Genomic DNA, 16883 nt, shown 5'->3' with positions numbered 1-16883 from the left:
GGGGGGGGGGGGGGGGGGGTGGAGGGGGCGGGAGGGGCGGGGGGGGCGGGGGGGTGGGGGGGGTGGAGGAAGGTGGCTTACCTCGCCGGCATCCATTATGCCCATCATGGGGAATAGGATGAGGGGGAAGAGGGCGGTGACAGCCAGGGGCAGGGCCTCGACACACCAGAAGAGCGCCATGAGGATGATGGTGTAGGCACAGTAGGCTTGCTGTGGGTGGGAGGAGAGGGGCAGAGTTTTTGAAGGGGGCAGGCCTGGATCCCAAAGTTGTCACCTCCTGCCCCCGGAGAAGACAGGCCGTTTGTAAGGGTGTAGAGAGAGCCCGTGAAACCCACAGTCACTGATTTTTGAGCCCAAAGTCCCATTTCAAAATGGAAATAGAAACCAAAGCAAGGCACTCATCTCTTTGACCTTGGGGAGGGGCTGGAGAGGCCCCCACCCAGCCCAGAGGACTGTGGAGGGCCCAGGGGAGGACCCCTAGATGAGATGGGGGCTGCCAGACTGGGGCCTCGACAGTGTGCACTCTGCCTGGTACTCAGGCTTTATCGGAGCCTGGGAGAACGTATTTGTTTGTATGATGATTTAATTAGCGTTTGTCCCCTCTGCTAGGAAGTAAGCTCCCTGAGGACAGAGTCAGTTTTGTGGCATCTGGATCCTTGGAGCTCAAGACCCAGCGGGCTTCAGAGCAAATCTCTTCTTGTTTCTGTTTGTTTGGTTGGTTAATCCTCACCCGAGGATATTTTTAGGGAGAGTGGAAGAGAGAGGGAAAGACAGAGAGAAACATCAATGTGAGAGAAACACATCGACTGGTTGCCTCCTGCACGAGCCCTGACCTGGGCCCCGGGCCAGGGAGGAGCCTGCAATTGAGGTACGTGCACTTGACCAGAATCGAACCCAGGACCCTTTGGTCTGCAGGGTGATGCTCTATCCACTGAGCCAAACTGGCTAGGGCGAGCAAATCTATTCTGAATAAACGAATCATTGGAGAGTTTGGGGAATGGCTGAGTGTCTCCTTCCTAGCAATCCTGGCATGATCACTACTGCACTGCACAACTCTAGGAGGCGCCATTCACGTTTTATAGAACATGTGAGAGGTCCTCCTACCCCTGCTTTGTGCAGGGAATTGTGAGGTAAACCCTGAGTCATAGGAGTGACTCTTTGGGTACCAGAGGCTCTCCTCTCTGTGACAAGGCCTCCAAGTCTAGAGAAGCCTGGCCTCAGGCCTGGAGCAGGAATGGAAGTCAGTCAACCCCTAATGTCAGAGCCGTGCCCCCCCCCCCCCCCACAAAAAAACAAACTTATTGACAGAGCCTCTTTGCAGGGCTGGCAGGGAAGGCGGGGGAATCATTAGCCAGAAGGAACCTGCGAAAGCGGGGTGCAGAGAACGGTGCCCACATCCCAGCCTCCTCAGGGGCACCTGCCAATTCTTTGTTTGCCAAAGGGAAGGGAGTGTATGCTGGGGCTATGGGGCCTCTCCTCTCTTTCCTGTCTCTATTGCCCTGCCCTTCATGCTTTCTCCACCTGCTACAGGCTGTGCTCCACCCCTTTGTACCTCAGGCCCTAGCACCCTGAAGCTTGGGTTTGGGGTGAACCCAGGGGGCGGGGGGGGCGGGGGAAGAAGCTGCTATGTATGGAGCACTTTTTAGGAGCTGGTTGTTTTATGTTGTTGCATAAACTCAAACAGCCGTTGGGGTGGGTGTGGTGGACCCCGTTAGAGATGAGCTTGAGAAGGTAAGTGGCTTGCTCAGGGCCGCAGAACTAGGGAGTGGCAGAGGCCGCCCGGGACCCAGGCCAGGTGTCTGGACTGTGTAGCTCCAAGAGTTCTCCCATCGTCTACGTAATTGGTGCTCCCGGAGTGGTACCGCACCCGGCCCCGCTGGAGAGCCACGTCTGTCTGGTGCCAGGCTCAGCTTCTTTCCAATAAACCGCCACCACCTCTCCTTACCCCAGACAAGGACTCCTGGGCTCCAGGGGTGGGGCCACCTTGACCCTGACCAGAGACCCACTCCTCCCCCAGCGGGAGGCTGATTCTGCTGAAGCTGCAGTTTTCTCGACCATTTTTTCATCTGCAAAGATTGTCCTGGCCAGTTACTCATCCTCCCCTGGGGCTAAGGGCAGGCCAGCCCCTCTGGTCCCTGGCGACCCCAAGGTGGGGGTCTGGGGCGGACCATCACTGCCGAATCAGAAGAAAGCTCTGCTAATCACGACAGCAGAAGAACGCTGAGGACTACTTTGTGCCAAGCACCGTGCTGTGCTTCAGATGTGTTGTTAATCCTTTGATTTTTTTAGAGGGAGAGAAAGAAACTAATATTTTGGAGAGGGAGAGACAGAGAGAGAGAGAAACTAATATTATGGAGAGGGAGAGACAGAAGCATCGATGTGAGAGAGACACATCAATTGGCTGCCTCCCGCACACGTCTGACCAGGGTTGGGGATAGGCCTGCAACCGAGGTACATGCCCTTGACCAGAATTAAACCCACCCGGGACCCTTCAGTCCACAAGCCGAAGCTCTATCCACTGAGCCAAACCAGCTAGGGCGCTTCTGATGTTTTTTAATCGCATTTAGTTGCTCTGTGAGGTAATGACTATTGTTCCCATTTCACAGATAACAAACAAATGCACAAATACATTAAGTCAATGTCTCGAAGTCACACAAGTAAGTGGAGAAGCCAGGCCATCTGGCTCTTGAGCCCCAGCTTTTACCTTCTACCCTTGATTCCTTGCATTTGAGGGGTGTCCCCAGCTTCAGGCTTGCTGTGGCCACTGGGGTGCATCGGGCCCTATGTACGGTGGGGCCTGCCATTTCCTGTTGCCTGGCTCTGGGCAAGTTCCCTCACTTCTGAGAACCCATTTCTGTGCTCTAAAAGGAGCTGTTAATAGTCAAACCAGCCCCTGTGTGCTCCTGTGCGTTCAATCTACGGCTCCCTTATCCCATTACAACGTCTCTGTGTCCCTCTCCATGTCTGTGTATCTGTCTCTGGACCAAAACCCAAAACTGATTTCACAGTTCCATCCAGGAGCCTTCCTTGGCCAGGGGGCTGTGGCTCCGGGCCCCCCTCCCACCTTCCTGGGGAGTCTGTCCAGCTGTTGTCTCAGGACTTGCTGACCTGCCCCTCCTGGTTCATGGGGTTCGTCACTGGGGCGTGGAATTCCAAAAATCCGTCAAGTCCGATTGGAAAGCGATTTCACTTTTCTGCTAACATCTAACTGAGGTTCTGAACGTGGGCAACAAGACCATACAACTGTGAACGGCGCGATCAGTGATTTTGTCCCAGATGTTTGACTGTGGCTGTTAGCTACAGATACCCACACACATCGGTTGCCACAGTTATCTCAAAGTAGCGTTGACATCCATCACTACTTTGAAATTATGGTAGTTATGACACCAACACTAGATCTTACTCCATGCATTCATGAAGGAGCACCTAAATTTCTAAATTGCAATGAATTATTTTCATATTGTGATAACTGGATTTCAAAAGCATTGCTTTCCTTTGTAACCCTGCGCATTTTATTTTGTGCATTTCAGAGCAATCTTCTGAGAAGGGCCCACAGTTGTCACCAGACAACCAAAGGCAGTCATGGCTCAGAAATGGGTTAGAATCCCCGAGGAGAGAGAAGGCAAATAATCACCTCGTACTAACCCCTGTGGCCTCCCTGAATCACCTTGGGAGTTCTCTAAACTTCCAGGCCCACCCCTATGTCAGAGGGCGCAGGAGTCTCTGCAAGTCCCAGCAATGCAGAGGTGGGGCGGAGCGAGCTGGAGTGGAGGTTACAGTGTCCTGCAGAGCCCGGGGGGTGCTTTACACACATTTTCTCTAATTTCATTCTTTTTTTAAAAAAATATTTTTACTGATTTCAGAGAGGAAGGGAGAGGGAGAGAGAGAGATAGAAACATCAATGATGAGAGAGAATCATTGATTGGCTGCCTCCTGCACACCCTCTACTGGGGATCGAGCCCTCAACCTGGGCATGTGCCCTTGACCAGAATAGAACCTGGGACCCTTCAGTCCAGAGGCCGACGCTCTATCCACTGAGCCAAACCAGCTAGGGCTCATGTCACGCTTACATCTCCATGAGGCAGTAGTTCTCGTTACTCATTGAGAGGTGAGGAAACTGAGACACAGGGAGTCCAGCACTGCCTTGTTGATGTTTACTGGTTGAAGCTTGGAGCACTTGGGTTTGAGGTCAGGGAGCTGTTTGTGTGCTGAGTCAGGTGCCAGCCCCTTGGGTACCCCCAGAGGAGAGCGCCCTGGGGATCCTTTTCCCTGGGTCCCACGTGTGTCCTATGTCAAGGTCACTATCCACACCTTTAGAAGTGAGAACGTGGGGATCCAACCTGTTCATCAGACACTCATTCAATAAACATCATCCCCCTCCAGGCCTCCAATCCGGCTGGATCGATGCCTCGGATGCTCCCCTTTACTCCTCTCCAGCTCTGGGCCACCAGCCTGGTCCAAGCCTCAGCATCTCTCACCAGGATCCCAGCAGTAGCCTCCTGTTCACCCCCTAGTTTCCCCTCTGGCCCTTGACATCTCCTCCTGCTGTGGTCAGAGTGATCTTGAGACACAAATCTGTTTAATCCACTGTCAACCTCCCACCCAACATGCACACACTCACCTCGGAGCAGCTCACATCCCTTCAGGGTTTCCTGCTGCCCTGAGGAGAAGTTCAGGGCTAGTCTGTGCCTCTCCTCCTTGTTCTTCCTGCTGCAGCCGCACTGGCCCTCGCCCAGCTCCTCAAAGGCTTCACTCTCCCTGTAGCCACAGGGCCTGGGCACATACTTCCCGCTCTTCCCGCCCACTTTGCCCAGCTGATGTCTACTCGGTGTTGAAATCTCAAATATTTCTTTTGAGGGAAGCCTCTATGGCTTCCAGGCTGGGGTATAGTCACCATATTTTTACACCCTAAGCCCCTGTACGTCCTCTGCATAGCACTCATCACCGTCTGTAATGAAACATTTAGTTTCGTGAATTTCTTGATTACTATCAATCTTTGTCCTCAGATCATACTCTCCAGGGAGCAGGGTCCACGTCTGCTTCTGCTCCCCCAGGAGGGTGTCTGGCATCCAGCTGGAGTTGACACTCCGAATGAATGAGTGTTGGACACTAGATGTACAGACATGAGTCAGGCCCAGCCCTGGCCCTCGGGGAGTCTGAGTGTGAGCTGGCCCATAGGGCTGCCCTGCAAAGCCAACAGTGGACAGAAGAAATAAACCCTCCCGCCCAACATCCACACCCTAACCCCAAAGCCGTTCGTACCCCTTCAGAGTTTCCCGCTGAACATTTAGTTTCACGAATTTCTGGATTACTATCAATAAATGTCTACTCAGAGCGCTGGCAGCTTGCTTCTTTTGCAAAGGGAAACACAGGTCAGAGTTCAGAAAACCTGTGTACCCAAAACCAGCTTTACTGCTGTGTGTCCTTGGGCAGGTTACTTAACTCCTCTCAGCTTTTTTTTTTTTTTTGATAAGCGACACTGAGCATTCCCAGCTGTACACACAAGTATCTCTTTTATGAGGTTTCCTTATCAACAAATCAGAGAAACACCCACTTTGCTGGGTTATTATAAGGATGAGGGATGTGAATAGGTAGCTATATGCAGTAAAGGCCTGTGGACGGCAGTGAGCAGGTGGCAGGGTTGGCACTGGGACAGAAAAGTGTTCTTGGGCTTCTGAGAAATCAGGGTGAATGCAAGAGGTACACATGAAGATGAAGGTGCCAGGGAATCCAGGGCAGACTCTGGACCCTAGGTGTGGGCAAGGTGTGGGATATGCGGGCATTACGGCCTTTACCCGTTACGGGGACAGAGCGAACTGTGGCTGTTGGGCAGCAGCAAATATGCCCACAGTCTCAGAGGTGTCACAACTTATTTCTCCTGGTGATTGAAGGTTAACCCGGGGGTGGGGATGGGCTAGCACAGAGCGGGCCACTCCCACTGCCCCTCTGCCCCTCTGCCCCTCTGCCCCTGGCAAGTAGGGATGCTGCTGGCAGCAAGCACTTCTGGGTCTAGGGAGTGAGGCGAGGCATTGGGTGGCAGCCTGCCAAGCATCCTTGCAAAGGAGAGACCAGAGAGTGGGATCGTAGGAGAAGGGGCCCCTTCCCTGAGCCTCCCTCCTTCTAGGCTGAGGAAGGCTTCCAGAGAGGAGACACTGAGGGGGTACTGAGGGATGAATAGGAGTTTAGTGGGTGGGGGAAAGGTGTTGGGGTGAGGCAGTAAGCAAAAAGGGAACAGAATGAGGCATAAAAGATCAAGATGAATTCTCAGAAGGGCATAATGCCTGGGAAGATCCTTGCCTGCCCTGGGAGGGATCAAGGACTTTATCAAGAAGATAGGGTGGTGCCCAGACTGGTTTGGCTCAGTGGATAGAGCGTCGGCCTGCGGACTGAAGGGTCCCAGGTTCGATTCCAGTCAAGGGCATGTACCTTGGTTGTGGGCACATCCCCAGTGGGGAGTGTGCAGGAGGCAGTTGATCGATGTTTCTCTCTCATCGATGTTTCTAACTCTCTATCTCCCTCCCTTCCTCTCTGTAAAAAATCAATAAATTATATATATTTAAAAAAAGAAAAGAAAAAGAAGGTAGGGTGGAAAAGGGAGGCCCCTGAAGGGTTTAAAGCAGAGAGAGTGATATGGTGGGGATAGTGTTTCTATTAAAAGATTAAACTGATGCTACCATATGTGATCTAAAAAATATGTGTACATATATATATATATATATATGTTTTTCTTTTCTTCTTAGAATCATGTTCTTAAATGCATTAAATAAAATGCATACTGCCCCGGCCAGCGTGGCTCATTTGGTTTGAGTGTTGTCCTGTGCACCGAAAAGTTGTAGGTTCGATCCTGGTTGGGGCGCCTACGGGAGACAACTGATCAATGTTTCTCTCCCTCTCCCTTTCTATCTCTAAAAAACAAATTTAAAAAATAAATAAAACACATGCCGAAACCGGTTTGGCTCAGTGGATAGAGCGTCGGCCTGCGGACTGAAGGGTCCCGGGTTCGATTCCGGTCAAGGGCATGTACCTTGGTTGCGGGCACATCCCCAGTAGGAGATGTGCAGGAGGCAGCTGGTCGATGTTTCTCTCTCATCAATGTTTCTAACTCTCTATCCCTCTCCCTTTCTCTCTGTGAAAAATCAATAAAATATATTTAAAAAAAAAATAATAAATAAATAAATAAAACACATAGGATTATAAAGAAAACCAACTATCTTGAAATACAGCGATTAAAACATGAAAAAGTGGGTAAGATCGTGATAGATGCGACGTTTTCTTAGTTAATAAGACCAGCACTGGCTAACAGCGATTGCGAAGTCAGGATGAACATAAACAATATTTCAAGGCACTGGCAACAGCTCTAATGTGATGTAAAAATATGTGTGATTTCTACTTTACTGGTGGCAAAGTCAAAACTGTCATTATACTATTGTGACGTGTTGTCTACATTCATAACAGAAGCAAATGCTACATTTCCGTTAGAGGTATGGACAATAAGAGGCCATTTTTGCCATCCAAGCCCACAGATAGCTTGAGTTGTGCCCACAGATCCCCATGGGTGCGGAGTCCCTGCTCTGGAGCACAGACACCATGCTGGTCGCCCGGACTGCCCTCAGGAAGGGCACTGGGGCAGAGGTGGGAGGGGGCCTCTCCACTTCACTGTTTGTGTGCTTTGAATTTAGCACGACGTGCATGTATCACTAAATCAATCAATCATGAAAATAAGGAGTTCACACCTGCTATAGCGTGGCAGATGGATCAGAAGACACAGGCTGGAGGCAGGGAGGCCATAGGAGGTAGTGCTAGGGACCCAGTGGGGAGATGACAGGGGTCAGAGCAGTCATGGCAATGGAGATGGAGAAATAGGTTGGACTCTAGTGTCGGGTGTGGTTACGGTGTTTTGGCCAGGTTTAAGCCTCGGACTAATGAAAGGACAGGGTCCTCTCATTGCCACGTGCAAGTCCCAGCTGGAGGGCAGGGCCCTCCCAGCACAATCATAGCCAACGGCTGTGGTTGTAAGCTGGAACCTATGGTCCAAACACGTGGCCCCACATGCCTTGTGATAGAGTTCGGGTGCATGTAGTTAAGTGAGGTTGAAACTCACGAGAATGCTGTAAACAACGTGATCACGCCCCTATTTTGCCTCGTGGCATCTGCTATAAAATAAAGACACGGCTTGTGGGCGCTGTCTCCTCATCAGGGAGCAGCATCCCACCTAGACCCAGCTTTCATTCTCTTGTCTGTCTTTTCTCAATCCTTTCACACACCCCCAACTCAGGGTCACTGAACCAGGCTGAGCTGGCATGGCACATAAGGAGCCCTGGGGCTGAGTATGCCATGGCCGTCTGGCTCCCCACACTCTAGAGATGTTAGGAGGTGGAAGACAAAGGGTTTGGGTGGTGGCTGATGAGTTGAGTAGGAGGAATGGGAGGAGGATACCCCCAGGGGCATGTCTTGGGTGTCTGAATGACAGCGACCACAAGGAGCGAAGCCAGACTGAAGAGACTTGGGGGAGGAGGTACAGAGTGGGCTAGGGGTGTGTGGTACCCTTTCTAGGAATAACAGGCCCATGCCAAATGCCTAAAACTGCTGGGAGACTGATATACAAAGGGAACAATGGCCAGTCCACATATAAAATTGCAACCTCTGCAGGAACCAGCCCAGGCAGCCGAACCACAGCCTCGATACTGGCTCAATGACCACCAGCTTCCCTCATTTTTGCCCTCCACTCTCTACCCTGACTTCCAACTCAGGGCCAACCAGTGAAAGCCAAATATGCTCCCCTAACCAATTACATAGGATGCCCTGCTTCTAGTTTGCACACACATTCCCCCCCTCGCCCCCGCTTTCCCCTGCCAACACCTCTAATCAGGGAACACCTGGGGCCTTCCCCTTTTCCATCCCAAAGTGTCCCCAGCCCCTGCCTGCCTTTGAGACTCTGCCAAAAGCAAGTGATGGTGGCTGACTCCCTTCCTATTCTTTGCCCGATCTCATTCGGGTTGTCTTGTTTATCCCCGCACCTTAATGTTTATGAATTTGTTGCATCATCTTCTGCTCTAAGAGGCCAAAGGGAAACAATGGGTTTCTGAGTGTCAGAGAAAACAGAAGTGGGGAGAGTCCTGACCTCACGGTTTGAGCTGGCGCCAGGCCTGCCTATGTCCACGAAAGAGCCAAACAGCAGGCAGGAGCGATGACGAGTGAAGCGTTCCCACCCTCCTCCGTGCGTGTGAGCCTCACGACAGCCCTGGCCTCCCTGCTGGGTCACATCCAGGGAACTGTACAGCTGAAGATTCTTCCTGGCCTTCACTTAGCAGGTGCCAAAAAGCTTGCACACCATTTGGTAATCTGGGGACAAAGTTCAAGTTGGGGAACCTTTTCTCTCTATTCCAGGGATTCCCCTGGCCCTGGAAGCTGACTTCTTCTAATTCTACTCCCATGTACCCCAGAAGCCAGAAGATTCGACTATGCAGAGTCCCAGTGCTGCTCGGGGTCACATTTAGGGACCACACCTCACCCTTCTGGTGGGAGTGACCAGAGACACCCCGCCTTCCGTTTCATAGGAATCACCGAGGCCCACAGTGGCTCGTTTGAACAAAAGAAGTCGTCGATGGTAAAGAAGTCAGGCATCTGCACAGGGCCCGAGACTAATTGTATATTCCAGGGGCTAGACATTCAGACAAGAGGCCAAGGGCACAGGGAGTGGTCCAAGTGCCAGATGCTCTCTGCATTCAGGTTATCGCATTTCATCCTGACACTAGCCCCTTCGGGGTGAGAGGCTTGGATAAGGTCACACGGCTGTACACGCTACCGAGTGGATTTCGACCCACAGCTGCCTGGCTCCCAAATCCCTGCCTTGTTCCCTGGACTCTGCCTTCTCAACCAAGAGCCAGGAAGTTTCTAAAGATAGCGGCGGGTCCCAGAAGTGAGGTCCAAATTCCTCGTACAGTGATGCCCACAGTGAATCACCTGAGTCCTGAGTCTATCTCTGGGGTTCAGGAATAGCTCGCAGGAAGGGCATTTTAGTTACACAGGTTTCTAAGTGTATGTGGGCGGGCACACATACTGGTCTTAGGAGTACAGGTGATTCAGATTAAGGAATTCCACCTATTGTTCTCACCGTAAATATAATGCAGATTTTAGCTAAGCTCTGTCCTGGCAGACACTGTGCCACTGGGAGACTGTTCTTAGGTCCCCTTGGGTCCTGGGAGGCATTTGTATTTTTTGTTTGAATTTAGCTGATTGATCCCTGAGCAAATATTTACCCTTCATGCTTAAAACTCTCACTCCTTCCCCTAGCCTTGGACGGCTGCCATAGGCTGACCTCTTCCCACCTCTCTATCCTGAACTTAAGCCATCTTCTCCTCACGGAGGCCCCCATGCCACAGTGGCCCTGTTCATCCCTCCACCTTCCAAGCTCAGCCCTGGCCCCAGGCCTTGGCACATGTGTTCTGCCTGGACAGCTTTTTGCCCAGAGCAGTTCTTGGCTGGCTTTTCCTTGCCATTCTGGTCCTAGTGTAAATATCACCACCCAGGAGGCCTTCCTGGACCATCCCATCTACAGCAGTCCCTCCCGAACCACAGTCACCGCCTGCTGCATGGACAGTATATGCTTTCTGTGTGTCTCTCCACCCCCACCCCCCAAACCTAAACAGTGCCTGTCACACAGTATGTGTTCCTTAGGAAGTAAATGAATGAATGGATGAAAGGTTTCTGGCAGACTGATGATGCTTCTTCACTCTGCTCCTACGGTCGGGAGAGTAGTGAGAAGGCCTCAGGCCACACGGTCCCCCATCTGCTGCGGACCACCAGGTGGCGAGCATTTCAAGGATTCTGTAGCCATTCCTCTAACACACCAACAAGTTCCAGCCGCTACACCTTGTTCCTGCAGTCCCTTCACCTGGCCTTCCCTCTATAGATGCCCCTGACTGTTGGAATCTCACTCAGCCTTCAAGGCCCCAGTTCAAATGTCACCTGCCTTGATTCTCCCGTGTCTCGGCTGGAAGGATGTTCTCTCTCCTCTGAGCCCCTGCAGCCTTCTGGCTGTCCCTCTGTGCAAACACATGCTCCTCTGCACTGAGAGCAACTGCAGACAGTCTGTATTCCTTTCTGGTAGCCTGCAGCACAGAGCAGGAGCTCAGCAGGCATCCAGACTGATCGACAGAGGAAGGTTTGGCTGACAGCTGGATGGACGTGAGGGTAGATGGCTCAGGATGTGACTCACAGCAGGGCCATCACCCTCATAGTCTCAGAGACCCCAAGATCAGGTTCCAGTTCTGGCTGTGCCTTTTTCTAGCTGGGACTTTAGGCAAATCATGTTACTACTCTGGGCCTAAATTTGCATGTCTGTAAAATGGAACTAATAGTAGTAACTTCACAGTAACTCAGAGGTTATTTTGAGAAATAAAAGGATTAGTGCTTTGAGAAATAAATGGCACAATGACTAGCATACAAAAACCCCTCACTAGATACCAACTATTATTATATGGACACAAGTCTGAGGCTAGTGTGGAACTCCTTCCCATGCCAGAGGCCAGGGGCATGGAGGTTAGCTTGGGCCTCACCACAGAGAGCAGGGATGCAGCAGGAATTCAGGACAGGGCCCTCTTTGTCCACATTCATTCATTCATTCGACAGTTACTTGTTGAGCACCTACTATGTGCCAGGCACTGGGATTCTGTATGGAAAAAGACAAAGTCCCTGTCCTCACGAAGCCTGCATTCTAGTATAGGAAGTCAGAGAATAAATAAAAAATAAGCAAATGCATCATTTCAGACAATGAAAGTCCTGTAAGTAAAACCACAGCACTTTGTAATAAAGAGTGCCTGGGTGCGGTCCCAGAAGGCTTTCCTGAGGAGGTGGATTTAAGCTGAAACCTAAGGAATGAGAAGGAGGCATCTGGGAGAAGAACATTCCAGGCAGGGAGATGAGCAAGTTGAGGAGCAGAGAGAAAGCTGGTGGGGCTGGAGCAGAGTGGACAGGAGGTAGGACATCGGGCGTGGGGACCAAGAGGTCTGCAGGGGTGGGGCCCAGGGACTCGGGGCTGCCATAGGAGGTTTGAATGTTAAGTTTGATGGGATGCCTGTAAGGGGTTGTAAGCAGGGTAAGTGATGACCTTATGTTTTGAAAAGACCCGGCAGTGGAGTGAAGAATGGTCTGGGGAGGGGTAAGGATAGGTGAGACACGATGGTGACCCAAACGACAGAGCAGGCAGTGGGAGGTGATCACATTCAAAGTATTTTTGAGTCCACAGGACCTGCTGGTGCATGTGGCAAGGACAGAAAGCGAGGAACCAGGAATGGCTCCAAGGGAGATGTTTGACTCTATATTGACGCGGAAGACGGCAGGAGGAGCCAAGTGGGAAAGATGGGCCACGAGGGCTTTGTGTTGGACGTGTAAAGCGTGTGCTGCTTAGAGAGAATATTCAGGTGCAAGTGTCTAGTGTGGGTTGGGTAGCACAAGTTTCGAGGTTAGGGCTGGGGTTACAGGTTGGGGGATCGTCAGCACGGAGTCGCTTTTTAAAGCAGGAGACAGCGAGAGATCACCTGGGGGAGAGTATGTGAATAGGGAGGAGGAGCCAGGAGAACCAGGAGAAGGTGTCACCAAAGCCAAAAGAGGAGAGCATTGCGAAGAGGGGTGCCCAGCTGTGACAACCGCTGCCGGGGGGTGGAGGAGGGCGAGCATGGACAGGGCTTTGGTGCCGTGGAAGCTGACGGGCCCTGACAAGAGCTCTCTGGGCGGGTAGTCTTGGAGGCTGGAGCTGTCTGAGGGGAGACTGTGCCGTGCAGACAGTCTCTGAGGCCTTCTCTGGGAGAGAGGGAAGACATATGGGGAGGGAGGCATATGTGGAGGGGATGTGGAGCCCAAGGAGGGTTTGCTTGTTTTTTTGTTCTTTTCAAAATATATTTCTAAATTGATTTCAGAGAGGAAGGGAGAGGGAACATAGAGACGTCAATGATGAGAGAGAAGCATTGATTGGCTACCTCCTGCAGGCCCCACACTAGGGATCGAGTCCACAACCCGGGTATGTGCCCTGACTGGGAATTGAATCACAGCCTTCTGATTCATAGGTCGACGCTCAACCACTGAGCCACGCCGGCTGGAGGTTTGCTTGTTTTTTAAGATGCGAGATATTACAGCACGTGTGTATGCTAATGGGAGAGATCAGGCAGAGAAGGGGAACTCGAGGTAGGAGAGAGAGGGTAATTACATGAGCAAAGTCCTTGAGGGGCTGGCCTCCCTAGATAGGACCGGGACAGTTAGAGTCAGGACAGGGAGGCAGCAGGGCTGGGTGCAGCACAAGGGAGACAGAGGCTCCTGCCTCGTTGCACTCCCACCAGGAAGCCTGGCTTCTAGTACTGACCCAGGCCTTCCTGTGTGACCCTGGGCAAGTTAGCGAATCTTTCTGGGCTGTGCTTTCCTGGGGGTAAAGCGAGAACCCCAGTGCCTGTCTGTCCTCTCTCCCGGGGTTCGCACACGTGGCCCAGCCTGTCTGAAAACCCATCTGATGGATTCCCAGTACAGAGATGCCACTGACTTTGGCCTGAGGCCAAGGTCATCTCAAAGGTCAGCCAAGCCTTGTCGCTTAGCAAGTGTCAGGGGCCCAGGGGTTGTGCCCTTTTATCCCCAGTCTCTCACCCCTTTGGAACAGCATGAATAAAAAGCCTGCCTCGCCCAGCTGCAGTGGCTCAGTGGTTGAGCATCCACAGATGAACCAGGAAGTCACAGTTCGATTCCTGGTCAGGGCACATGCCCGGGTTGCAGGCTCGATCCTTGGTAGGGGGTGTGCAGGAGGCAGCCAATCAATGATTCCTTCTCATCATTGATGTTTTTGTCCCTGCCTCAATGTCCCTATCTGTGACAAAAGGAAGCCAGTGGCTCAGTGGGCAGTCCTGGGGCTGTTGTCCCGGCCTCCAGGAGGCAGTGGGTAGAGAGAAGATAACACAGGCTTTGGAACTAGATCACACCCCAGCTCTGCCACTTTTTAGTTGTGTGACCTGCCAGAGGGAAAGATTTACTGTGACGCTTGAGTTCCAGGCCCTTGTCCCCAAGCCCTGTGCTAATTTTAGGTTTATAATTCTGTGTTCTTTTACTTATAAGAGCCCCCCCCCCCAAGTGCATAATATCTGGGGTAGGGGAGGCAGGGAGCAGTGGCACCTCCCCCTCCACCCAGGGTGTCTATGATGCCCATTGGCAAGGTCCCACCCCTCCTCCTCAGCAGACTTAGTCCTTAGAATCACAGGTGAGTACCTTCTCTCTCTGTTTATGTTCTTAATGGAACACACTGCCTGAGGCCAGCTTCATCCCACTCCCTTTCCATCCCCTCCAACAGCTAATCCTGCTCATTAGCCACTAAGCTTAGTTCAGGCAGTGTGGGCACATAGTAGGCAGACAAGCCCATCTGCTTCCACTTGCATCTTTCTTACTGAACTGGCTTCCTGGCTCCCAAGGCAGTAGATGCCAAATGCACCTAAGCAATTCACCTGGGCCTGTACCACTGGGTGCCAAGCAAAAGCCCCCTTTGACCTTTTAACCCTCATCCCTCGGGAGGACCAGGAGATTATAGCTTCACTTCCAGGCTAGGGGAGTCAGTAGGTTATGCTGGTCTTAAGGATCCCCAACCCTGGCCCAAACAGTCCCTCTCCTGCCCCCAAGAACCCCAAGTCCTTACCTTGGTGGGGATGAGGAGGGGCAGAGGCAGCAGGATAATGGGCAGGAGGTACACAAACAGGTAGAAGCGATAGGCCCACAGGCCCTGCCAGCAGGTGGCCATGGTGTGGACCCTGGACTGCTGCTGGAGCCACCGTCTCTCTGGAATCCAGGCAACTGAAGGACTGACTGAGCAGGTAGCCGGCTGGGGCAGGCTTATATAAAGCCCGTGGAGTGTTAACCATTGACCCACCCTGGCAATCAGAGTGTTTTTGGAGTCCGGGGGTGAGAGTAAGGAGGAGGGACTTGCAGGAGGTATAAAGATCAGGAAGACTTTGCAAGGAAAGGGAGGAGGGTGAGATCAAGGAGTAAATGCTTCAGGTTCTTTCAAGGAGTGAGGCCCAGAGTTAACCCCTTCTGTGCGTGCCAGCTGGGAAGGGCTGCTGGGAGGAGCTGGGGGAGGAAGGGTGCCTGGGAGGCTGCTGAGCTGGCCTCCAGAGGGTAAGTCCCCGAGCCGCCTCCCCAGCCCAACCTTTCCTTCCTCCTTCTATTGCCCAAAGCCAGGTTCTCCGAGAACTGTGTATCCAGGGCCAAGGGTAGGGCAGTGTTCCTCTAGAGAGGCCCTGACCTCTAGGAGTTTCCAGTCTAAGACTGTGGGAAGCCCAGGCCCGCAGCAAGCCCTCCTCTTCCTTCCAGGTGTCTAGGAAACCACGGGCCCTGACTGTCTCTTACTCACTTTGTGATGTTGAGCCACTGACTGAACTTCTCAGAATAGCCACTTCCTTGTTCTGCTGTAATATCTGCCTATTCTGAGGTTCAAATTAGACAAGTTATGGTGTGTTGAGCCTTGATATGTGGTAGGTACACAATAAAGGTTAGGGTTGTGTTGTTGTTTTTAAGGGTTTTCCCTAAATTGCCATGGAAGACCAGCAAAGATTGTCTCATATTTTGGAAATAATCTCTCCATTTATTCATCATCCATCCATCCACCAAACAAGTAGTTGGTGCTGATTATATATTTAGCCCCTGTGGACGAAAGGGGCCACATACTGACCTGACAAGCTCAGGGGAGGCCTGCATGGCAGTCTTGCAAACTCAGAGACCTAAAGTAACCACAAAGGATGCTCTGAAATTAAACTTTGACTAAAAGCAGTGATGGTGGGCAGTTACGTCCTAGGCCAGTATCTTCACTGACAAGGTCAACCTTTACCTTAACTGAGCCTATCTATCTGTCTTTTTGCATCTATGATAACAGACCCTTGAAATGTCTGGGTAACTTGTAACTTCCCTTTTTCTGGAGCCCCTGGGTCACAACCAAATGTGCTGGGTGCCAGGACAGAGACCACAAATTCCTTCATTATCATGTTCATTGATCCTGCACCCACCTAAGTGTGTGTTCATCATTTTACTTTTTATCCAATCCCAGGGTTTCCCCTGCTTTGCTTTCTTCCTCCTCCTTAATCTATCACATGATTTCATGTAACCCACCTACATACCTCCTTTTGGATTGCAAAATGTATAAATACATTATGTAACCCCCGCCCTTTCTTCGGAGGCATTTTTCTCAATTTCGTTGAGGTTCTGCTTCCCCAACAAGTTGGGCTCAAAATAAAACTCAACAAAAAGTTTCTTTACAGGTTTTCAATGGTTTTTACGTTAACCCCCCCATTCAAGTGCTAAAATGCTTCTGATAGGAGTTTAACATTTGTTCAGCAGTTAGTACACAGTGGTTTAGTATGCTGTTGGCATTTACTCGGTAAAACCCACACCATGAGTTCAGTGTTACTATTCCATTTTATGGGTTGGGAAACTGAGGCCCCGGACACAGAGACAGCCAGAATTCAAGCACAGCGATGCGTCGTTTAACATCGGGGATGCATTCTGAGAAGTGTGTTGTTGGGCGATTTTGTCATTGTGTGAACATCATGGAGGTACTTACACAAACCTGGATGGTCTAGTACAAGCTATAGCTCCTAGGCTACAAACCTGTACAGCATGTTACTGTACTGAATACCATAGGCAATTGTAATGCCTTGTGCTATGAAGTTACAATGGCTATGGCATCACTAAAAGATAGGAATTTTTCAGCTCCATTATAATTATAATCTATGGGACCACTGTTATATGTGTGGTCTGTTGTTGATGGAAACATCTCTTTTGCTGTTGTTATTAATCCTCACCTGAGAATATTTTTCCCATTGATTTTTAGAGAGAGTGAAAGGGAGGGAGAGTGGGAAGGG

The 16883-nt window shown here is 51.3% G+C and overlaps 1 protein-coding gene across 2 annotated transcripts in view; it reads right to left on the bottom strand.

Moving 5' to 3' along the window:
- SLC13A2 (solute carrier family 13 member 2) overlaps positions 1 to 14966 on the bottom strand; it is a 23136-nt gene extending 8170 nt beyond the window's left edge. Inside the window, exons 1-2 of one of the 2 annotated variants that reach the window (XM_006095567.3) lie at positions 14666 to 14966; positions 82 to 210 (exon numbers count right to left, since the gene is read on the bottom strand). In XM_006095567.3, coding sequence (XP_006095629.1) covers positions 82 to 210; positions 14666 to 14767 — 231 coding nt within the window. In that variant the 5' untranslated portion in view covers positions 14768 to 14966. Of the gene's footprint in view, positions 1 to 81; positions 211 to 4621; positions 4713 to 14665 lie in introns of those variants that run through there. The other variant, XM_023759562.1, reaches the window with a different exon arrangement.
- Between the last annotated feature and the right edge of the window lie 1917 nt (positions 14967 to 16883).

The sequence above is a fragment of the Myotis lucifugus genome, unplaced genomic scaffold (genome assembly GCF_000147115.1).
Source record: "Myotis lucifugus unplaced genomic scaffold, Myoluc2.0 scaffold_157, whole genome shotgun sequence".
Lineage (NCBI taxonomy): Eukaryota > Metazoa > Chordata > Mammalia > Chiroptera > Vespertilionidae > Myotis > Myotis lucifugus.
The sequence above is the reverse complement of the archived record's forward strand: the minus strand, read 5'-3'. Positions and strand labels throughout refer to the sequence as shown.